The sequence below is a fragment of the Rhinopithecus roxellana genome, chromosome 11 (genome assembly GCF_007565055.1).
Source record: "Rhinopithecus roxellana isolate Shanxi Qingling chromosome 11, ASM756505v1, whole genome shotgun sequence".
In the NCBI taxonomy this organism is placed as follows: domain Eukaryota; kingdom Metazoa; phylum Chordata; class Mammalia; order Primates; family Cercopithecidae; genus Rhinopithecus; species Rhinopithecus roxellana.
In genome coordinates this window covers 114527123-114537033 of record NC_044559.1, presented here as the reverse complement: position 1 = coordinate 114537033, position 9911 = coordinate 114527123, and the positions used below count along the sequence as shown (strand labels likewise).

Here is a 9911-nt window from a genome sequence, read left to right as displayed (position 1 = left end):
CTACCATGAGTCAGTTACAAACTCTCATACAATCCTCACGGTTATCCCACAAGGTTAGAAATTGGGAACAGAAGAGAGAGAGAGGGGAACTGAGTTCGGATTTCAGGCCAGCAGTAGACAAGCAGGAAACGGAACGAATAATGATTTCTAAGCGCAGCTCCGCAGCCTACTCGCCTAGTCGGCTGGGGCTACCTGCGCTAGGAGTTTCGATTTCCCTTCCCGCGACTCCACCTGCACAGACACCGGCAACGCCTTACCAGAGCAACACCTGTGGTTTTTTTGGCAGGTATGAGCCTTGCACTGGGCGGGGCTCAGGGCCCACCGCATGCTGCGTAGCGCGGGTGATTTAAACCCAGGCAGCCGGCGCCTGGAACCCGACCGGATGCTCCTTAGCGTCGTCCCGGGTCTCCGGACTCCTCTGATTGGACGTGGCTGCGTTCGGCCGCCCAATGGCGAGGCGGCGCGCGGCTTCCCGGAAGTGGCGGCGCGGTCAGGGCTGGCCTGGGCTTCAGCTGCAGTTTTGGGGTCCGGGACGTTGGGATCGGCGGCGATATGAGTTCCTTCGAGGGGCAGATGGCCGAGTATCCAACCATCTCCATAGACCGTTTCGACAGGGAGAACCTTAGGGCCCGCGCCTACTTCCTGTCCCACTGCCACAAGGGTGAGTGAGTGCTGCGCGTCGCCTGTTCCCGGGACGCTGGGGGCTGGAGAGAGGACAGGAGGGGGCCGGTCCTGGAGCAAGGAGCTGCAGCCTGTGGGAGGCCAGCGAGGGGGCGGCCAGCACACACCTTGTCCCAGTCGGGCTCTCAGCCTCTCAAAGGCTTCATCTATTTTTGGATCTGGTCAACGCGGCGTAACGGCGCCTGCCAGTTGCGCCCCGGGCCGGCTTGGTCAAGCGCTGCTAGTTGGCCGATGGTCAGAGATTGGCGAGGGTTAGTTCTTCCCCCAGAGCCTCGCTACCGTGTATGAAGAAAACAAGTTTCAGATCCATTTGAGCACACCCTCAAACATTGGTCAGCAAGCAGGCTGACTCACACACACACACAACTGTGCAACAACCCGCCTGATAGCTCCGCGAAGTGCAAGCTCCCTGGCCTTTGGATGTTCTGTCCGCATCCAATACGAACGCTTCGTTCTGGGTTAGGATGGAGGAACGTTTCCCTTCTAAATGGTATCAGGCAACCAGAAAAGCTACTATGATTTCACAGCTGGATTCTTTCACAGCTGGACCGATTTAGGGATTAAGGTTAGAGTGTCGCTGTTAATGATATAAGCTCGAGGCTAGATACGCCAGGCAGAGATTGGAGCTAATTTCCAGAGTTTAAATACCGCTAATTTCACAACCATTGTTCATTTTCACTTCTGTTGCTCTAATAAGTGACTTACCAGTGAAAACAGTTTTAATGCTTGTTGTGCTAATTAGCTCAGCCATTAGTGTTAATTGGAGAAAATGATAAACGGAATCACTGGAGTTGCTGCCTTCTGCTGGGTGGCCTTGCAGACTGCTGGAGCAGGAAGCTCCCACTACCCTGTGGAGTTAATCAGTGTAACAAACCTATCTGCACATGCGCAGTGGGAAGGTGTTTTAAAGTAAATTACAGGTATCCAAATACAGCCTTTCCTCACAAGATTGGTGGGAAGGCCAGCTATATTGTCTTGGGTGTGGAATCAATCACTTGGACTATGAATTGTTGAAGTTACTGCTTCTGGGAAATGTCTCTGCTTTTTTTTTTTTCCCCACAAAGCCACTAGTGATTTCTGCTTAATAAGGAAAATCTGGACCTTTTCTCATGCGTTGCCATATTAGCATCATGCACTGCTTCGTGCGTCTCTTCTTTTTTTTTGTTTTTTGAGACAGAGCCTCCCTTTGTCGCCCAGGCTGGAGGACAGTGGCACATGCTCTCTGCTCAAGTAGCTGGGACTACAGGAGTGAGCCACCATGCCCGGCTAATTTTTGTATTTTTATTATTGTTACTTTGAGATGGAGTCTCTGTCGCCTGGTTGGACTGCAGTGGCGTCATCTCCATTCACTGCAACCTCTGCCTCCTGGGTTCAAGTGATTCTTAAGCCTCAGCCTCCCAAGTAGCTGGAATTACAGGCACGCACCACCACACCCAGCTAATTTTTGTATTTTTAGTAGAGATGGCGTTTCACCATGTTGGCCAGGCTGGTCTCGAACTTCTGGCCTCAGGTAGATCCACCCACCTCAGCCTGCCAAACTGTTATGATTACAGGTGTGAGCCACTGTGCCTGACACATTTCTGGTTTTGTTTTTCATTGAGAATCTACTGCTGGACGAGGATGTGCCTATTTCTGCTTTTTGTGTAGAGTCGCACTGGAGTCTCTGAACTCAGAATGGGCTAGCCAAGATTAAAGTATACTTCAGAAACTTGCACTTTGTGTTTAGGACTACTGAGTTTGGAGAAATAATGCATCTAAAGGAATTTGTGAAATCACCACTATAGGTTTGTGCATTAAGAAAGAAATGGACTCTTCCCTACAGTTGAACAGTCTATAACAACTTTTTCTGTTCTGTAACCACATGTGGATCTGCTTACTTAACCAGGACATAAACTCATCAAGGGCAAAAACTCAGCTTCCGCTTTTGGAGGTTTCTCACGTTGCCTTCTGTTGGCTTTTAACCTTTTTGAGACACAGGCTTCTTTGATGGATATGGACGATCTCCACAAAATTCCTATGTTGAAGCCCCAGCCCCCAAAGTGACTGTAATTGGGGCTGGGGCTTTTAGGAGGAAAATAAATTTAAGTGAGGTCATACCGTGGTGTCCTACTCTGATAGGATTAGTGCCCTTACAAGAGGAGGAAGAGAGAGGGCACTCTGTCCTCATGTATCCATGCCAAGGAAAGCCATATGAGTGCACAGTGAGAAGGCAGCTGTCGGTAAGTTTGGAAAAGTGCCCTCCCCAGAAACCAAATCGTCCTGCACCTTGATCTTGGACTTCCTGAGCTGTGAGAAATACCTTTCTGGTGTTGAAGGCAGCCAAAACACTGCCTTTCCTCACAGGGTTGGTGTGAAGGCCAACTATGGTATCTATGGTATCTTGTGATAGCAGCTCAAGCATGAGAAACTGTATGGACTCTTTTGCTAGAAAAAAAGCATGGAAACCCATCCACATCAATTTTTTTTTTTTTTTTTTTTTTTGAGACAGGGTTTTGCTCTGTCTCCCAGGCTGGAGTACAGTGGTGAGATCTTGGCTCACAGCAGCCTTCACCTCCTGGACTCAAGCACTCCCCTCACCTCAGCAAGTACTCCCACCTGAGTAGCTGGGATTACAAGGCATGCACCATCATGCTTGACTAATTTTTGTGTTTTTTATAGAGACGGGATTTCCCCATGTTGCCCAGGCTGGTATCAAACTCCTGGGCGCAGGTGAACCACCCGCCTCAGCCTCCCAAAGTGCTGGGATGACAGGTGTGAGCTACCACACCCAACCCCACATCACACTTTGATATAATACGGAGTAGGCTATGGACCCACCTGATGCTTATTTGTGCGCCATCTGGAAGCCAATGCTGTGTGCAGGGTGGGCTTTACTAAGCATCAATAAGTTCTGGAAGATGAGAGGACACCTGAGACCTGAGATAATGGCCCAGGGTTGGGGAAATCCCCTTGAGGTGGCAGCTTACGATAATTTATTGTGGCCCAGGAAACGGAAACCTCCCTGGAAAAGCAGACCTGGGTGCAGCTGCAGCAGCACAAAGCAAACCCACCCAGTTCTTCTGACCACCAGTTGGAAGGGGCCTCAGGGTGGTGAGGATGGGGGACTATGATGCCCCATGCAGGGTGCTGCCTGCTTAGTGTGGGAGCAGGAAGCAGAGTCTGGATTCAGCCTCCCCTTTGCCATGGCACAAACTCTTTGGAAACTCTAATTATGGAGAGTCCTGCCCAGAGATATACCCATAAGACTCTCAAAGACTGGACCAAGTATCCCTTGAGGGAATTTACTCTCCGGGAGACAGGTGGACTCTCCGGGAGGCATGTGTACAATCAAGGGCTGCCAAGTGATGTGCGGTGACTGCTCTGCTTTCATTGGGTCTAATCATGGCCACATATAAATTGAGGGTGTGCTTGTGTGTGTGTGTGGTGGTGCTCGTGGTAATTAGAAGTGGTTTGGTTTAGCTAAACAATTTATTTTTTTGTTGTTGTTTTTTGTTTTGTTATTTATTTATTTATTTATTTATTTATTTATTTATTTATTTATTTTGAGACGGAGTTTTGCTCTGTTGCCCAGGCTGGAGTGCAGTGGCGCGATCTCGGCTCACTGCAAGCTCCGCCTCCCCAGTTCTCGCCATTCTCCTGCCTCAGCCTCCCGAGTAGCTGGGACTACAGGCGCCCGCCACCATGCCCGGCTAATTTTTTGTATCTTTAGTAGAGACGAGGTTTCACCGTGTTAGCCAGGATGGTCTCGATCTCCTGACCCTGTGATCCGCCCGCCTCGGCCTCCCAAAGTGCTGGGATTACAGGCATGAGCCACCGTGCCCAGCCTATTTATTTATTTTTGAGATGGAGTTTCACTCTTGTTGCCCAGGCTGGAGTGCAATGGTGCAATCTCGGCCCACCATAACCTCTGCTTTCCGGGTTCAAGTGATTCTCCTATCTCAGCCCCCCAAGTAGCTGGGATTACAGTCATGCACCACCATGCCCGGCTAATTTTGTATTTTTAGTAGAGATGGGGTATCTCCATATTGGTCAGGCTGGTCTTGAACTCACGACCTCAGGTGATCCACCTGCCTCGGCCTCCCAAAGTGCTGGGATTACAGCCATGAGCCACTGCACCTGGCTGTTTGTTTTTGAGATGAAGTCTCACTCTGTTGCCCAGGCTGAAGTGCAGTGGTATCATCTTGGCTCACTGCAACCTCCACCTCCCATATTCAAGTGATTCTCCTGCCTCAGCCTTCTGAGTAGCTGGGATCATAGGTGTGTGCTACTATGCATGGCTAGTTTTTGTATTTTTAGTAGAGATGGGGTTTCACCATGTTGTCCAGGTTGGTCTCAAACTTCTGACCTCAGGTGATCTGCCTGCCTCGGCCTCCCAAAGTGTTGGGATTACAGGTGTGAGCCACCGTGTCCAGCTGGTTTAGCTAAACAATTTAGAGCTGTTTGATCATTGTTGTCTAGGCCTTTACTTGCTAAAGATTCAGAATATATTGGAATGTATGATATGCTGAATGTAATGGTCTAATTGCTACCTTTCTGTTGTCTGTGTCTGTTAATGTGGAGGGCTGTGGAGCAAGTCTTCGTGGATAGTGATACTCTCCTTTGAATCCATCACAGTAGGATAAGAAGATGACAAAACACTTGTTCTGAGCCTGAGTGATTTCGTAGCAGATTCCATGGACACGAGCTTGAATTTCTAGATAGACTGATTTAAGTGGCAGGAAGTGAATGGGTTACATAGATCGTGGCTCGAAGGATGGTTGGATTGAAATGAAGTAAAAGAGTGGAGGGCTAGAAGCAGTTCTCATTCTTCTGTGGCTTCCCAGAGTGATTTAAACTCTGGCCTATGATGCAGGGAATCACTCTCCTTTTAAATTGATTTGGGTGGCTCAGCCTGTCCTGTTCTGAAAAGGATTATTCACTTGCAGAAGAAAGAGTCCATAGCCCATGTGATTCAATTCTTATAAAAGCAAACCTCGTGGGTTTTCTTTTGAAGCTGAAAAAGAAGACAACTGTTTCCCTTGGGCTAAGGAATCCTCTGGAAAAAGAACATATTTATGAGTGTTGGTTCTTTTGTTTTTAGATCACATGAAAGGATTAAGAGCCCCTACCTTGAAAAGAAGGTTGGAGTGCAGGTAATTTATTTTGCTACTTATTTGTGTGTGTGTGTGTGTGTGTGTGTGTGTGTTTTGAAGCAAACATTTTAATTGAGAGATAACAACTGTACAGAAAAGTACATACATCCAAGCATATAGTCATTTACAAAGTGAACGCATCTGTGTAGCTTCACTCAGATTAAGAAATAGGACAGTACCAATATCTCAGACCCCTCCTACCTCCTCCCAAAGGTAACCTCTATTCTGACTTTTGTCATTATGGGTTAGCTTTGGCTGTGAACTTGAGATATATATATATATATATATTCCTACCAAATACACTGCTAAAAAAAAAAAAAAAAACAAAAACAGAGGGAGTTTTGCTATGTCGCCCAGGCTGGTCTCGAACTCCTGGCCTCAAGTGATCCTTCTGCCTCAGTCTCCCAAAGGGCTGGCTTTATAGATGTGAGCCACTGGCACCTGGTCCCAAATAGACCCTTTTATAATTGTTTTACTTTACTTAACATTGTATTTGTGTGATTTATCTATGCTGCTGGGTACAGCAATAACTCATTCTGTGTTATTTCTATAAGAGTATATGAGAGAGGATGGCTGTTCCATTGTAAAGGATCATATAATACTGGATTTTTTCTTAAAACTGAACTATTAGATGCTTTTCTTGCAGCCATTGCCTATATCTAAATTCCCAATTCTCAAGATACATATTTGAAAAGGGCCAGTGGATGTCAGACTTTTCTGCTCATTGATAGCAATAGTCTGTCTTCTTGATAATGATAGCCAATATTTACTGAATACTTACTGTATCTGGGGACTGTGTATTTCTCAGTTCAACAATTATTATTATTATTTTTTTTTTTGTAGAGACAGGGTCTTACCATGTTGCCCAGGCTGGTCGTAAACTCCTGGCTTCAAGTGATCCTCCCATCTTGGCGTCCCAAAGCACTGGGATTATAAGCATGAGCCTTTGCGCCTGGCCAATACTTTTTTATTATTTTATTTTTATTTATTGACTTTTGCGACAGGTCTCGCTCTTGTCGCCCAGGCTGGAGTGCAGTGGCACGATCTTAGCTCACTACAACTACTGCCTCCCGGATTCAAGTGATTCTTTTGCCTCAGCTACCGGAGTAGCTGGGATTAAAGGCGCCTGCCACCACACCCAGCTACTTTTTGTATTTTTGGTAGAGAGGGGTTTTACCGTGTTGGCCAGGTTGGTCTTGAGCTCCTGATCTTAAGTGATCTGTCTGCCTCAGCCTCCCAAAGTGTTGGGATTACAGGCACGAGCCACCACTGCTGGCCTCAGTAATTTTTTTTTTGGTTGCCTGTGACGTGTCAGGCATTGTACTGGAGGTGGAGAATGCATTAGCGAGCCACACAGATGCAAGGCTCTGCCCTCTTGCACCTGACATTTTCATTAGAGCTTCTTGATAACCTTTTGAATAGATACTACTATTATTTCTATTTTCCAGATGAGGAGACTGAGGAACCAGAGATGTTAAATTAGTTGCCCAATGTCACACAGCCAGTAAGTGGCAGGACCAGGATTCCAGCCAGGTCTGTCTGATTGTAGAGCCTGTGTATCAGTCATCTGCTGCTGTGTAACAAATTACTTCAAGATGGAGTGAGTTAGCACTGATCATGTCTTACTGCTCAGTTTCTGTGGGTCAGGGATTGACAGGGTAGAGTGAGGATGGTTTCCCAGCCCAGGTATTAAATATCAGTGAGCAGAGTCTTCAGATAATGTCAGCCACATAAGATCTGGAGACTCCCTCATTCATGTCTGATACCTGGGCTGGGAAGACTCACACAGCTAGGGGCTAGAAGACTCACACAGCTAGGGGAAGACTCACACAGCTAGAACTGTTTGGCATGTCTTTTTTTTTTTTTTTTTGAAACAGAGCCTCACTTTGTTGCCCAGGCTGGAGTGCAGTGGCATGATGTTGGCTCACTGCAATCTCTGTCTCCTGGGTTCAAGCAGTTCTCCTGCCTCGGCCTCCCAAGCAGCTAGGACTACAGGCACGTGCCGCCAAGCCCAAATAATTTTTGTATTTTTAGTAGAGACGAGGTTTCACCGTGTTGGTCAGACTGGTCTCGAACTCCGGACTTCAAGTGATCTGTCTGCCTTGGCCTCCCAAAGTGCTGGGATTACAGGTGTGAGGCATCTCTATCTCTGAAAGTCTCTTTAGGCCAGGCATGGTGGCTTATGCTTATAATCCCAGCGCTTTGGGAAGCCGAGGTGGGAGGATGACCTGAGGAGTTTGAAACCAGCCTGGGCAACATAGGGAGACCTTTTCTCTACAGAAAAGACTACAGACTCCATCTCAAAAAAAAAAAAAAAAAGAAAAAGTTTATTATGAAATTAATTTCTGTTCATTACCAAAAAAAAAAAAAAAAAAAAAAGAATAGGCTGGGCGCAGTGGCTCTCCCTGTAGTCCCATCACGTTGGGAGGCCGAGGTGGGCGGATCACCCGAGGTGAGGAGTTTGAGACTAGCCTGGCCAATGTGGTGAAACACCGTATCTACAAAAAAAATTAGTCGGGCATCATGGTGCGTGCCTATAATCCCAGCTATTGTGGAGGCTGAGACAGGAGAATCGCTTGAACCTGGGAGGTGGAGGTTGCAATGAGCCGAGATCACGCCATTGCAGTTGCACTTCAGCCTGGGTGACAGAGCGAGACTCCGTCTCAAAAAATAAATAAATAAATATACAGTAAAAAGCAGAAGTTTCTGTTCCCAACACACCTTTTCCAGAGGTAGTGTAATGTGTGGCAGTATCTTTCCAGACACGCTTGATCATATACAAGTGTGTATTTCCAAGTAACAGTGGTGAGGGACCGCTGTTGGAGGTAGTCCAGGGACACTGTATTTCTACCCCCACCTTGTGCTGTTGATGGCACTGAAATGGTGGGCATAGGTATGTTGGAGTGACTCTAACAGATTTTGTGCCAGCGTAATTTCTGAACTATTAGATGTATGATGAAACAGATTTAATCACCATGCCTGGCTAATATTTGTGTTTTTAGTAGGAATGGGGTTTCACCGTGTTGGTCAGGTTGGTCTCAAATGAAACTATTAGCTGTATGATGAAATAGATTTATTAGTCACCAAGATGGCTCATTTTGGATTGTACTGAAAGTTTTTTCTTTTTTCCTTTCAGCTTGAAGGTTTATCTATACTGTTCACCTGTGACTAAGGAGTTGTTGTTAACTAGCCCGAAATACAGATTTTGGGAGAAACGAATTGTAAGTTTTATTTTTTGAATAACTTAATTTTTTTTAAGTGGGAAGTATTTTTAGAGGTAGATTGACAAAAACATTGCCTCGGTTTGTCACATACTACAGTTACCCATATTAATTAGAATATTGAGTCTCTGGCCGGACATGGTGGCTTACACCCGTAATCCCAGCACTTTGGGAAGCCTTGGCGGGCGGATCACTTGAGGTCAGGAGTTCATGATCAGCCTGGCCAACATGGTGAAACCCTGTCTCTACTAAAAATAAAAAATTTGGCCAGGTGTGGTAGCACACACCTGTAGTCCCAGCTACTCAGGAGGCTGAGGCAGGGTAATTGCTTGAACCCAGGAAGCAATGGTTGCGTTGAGCCGAGATCACGCCACTGCACTGCAGCCTGGGCGATAGAGTGAGACTCCATCTTAAAAAAAAAAAAAAAAAATTAAGTCTGTTGGCATTGAGCAGTATGGCAGAAGTCAACATTTGATGGTTGTTGATATGTTTTCTTTGTTCCTTAAGAGTGAGATCTAGGTCTTTAGTTTTGTTTCTTTAATCTCATTGACCCTTTTGCTAAGATGCATTTTAATATTTTCTTTCTATTTTTTTTTTTTTTTTTTGAGATGGAGTCTCACTCTGTCGCCCAGGCTGGAGTGCAGTGGCTCAAACTCGGCTCACTGCAACCTCCGCCTCCTGGGTTCAGGCGATTCTCCTGCCTCAGCCTCCCGAGTAGCTGGGATTGCAGAATCCCGCCACTATGCCTGGCTAATATTTGTGTTTTTAGTAGGGACAGGGTTTCACCATGTTGGTCAGGCTGCTCTCAAACTCCTGACTTCAGGTGATCCACCCACCTTGGCCTCCCAAAGTGTTGGAATTACAGGTGTGAGCCACC

The 9911-nt window shown here is 46.5% G+C and overlaps 1 protein-coding gene across 5 annotated transcripts in view; it reads left to right on the top strand.

Annotated features, from left to right (window-relative positions):
* Positions 1-451: 451 nt before the first annotated feature.
* Positions 452-9911, top strand: part of DCLRE1C (DNA cross-link repair 1C) — a 47812-nt gene continuing 38352 nt past the window's right edge. The window contains exons 1-4 of one of the 5 annotated variants that reach the window (XM_030940017.1): positions 452-661; positions 5762-5813; positions 7262-7346; positions 8950-9034. Coding sequence is in view for 2 of the 5 variants with exons in the window: in XM_030940015.1 (XP_030795875.1) it covers positions 553-661; positions 5762-5813; positions 8950-9034 (246 nt within the window). In the remaining 3 variants the exon portion in view is untranslated. Of the gene's footprint in view, positions 662-5761; positions 5814-7261; positions 7347-8949; positions 9035-9911 lie in introns of those variants that run through there. The other 4 variants (XM_030940019.1, XM_030940015.1, XM_030940016.1 and 1 more) reach the window with 4 other exon arrangements.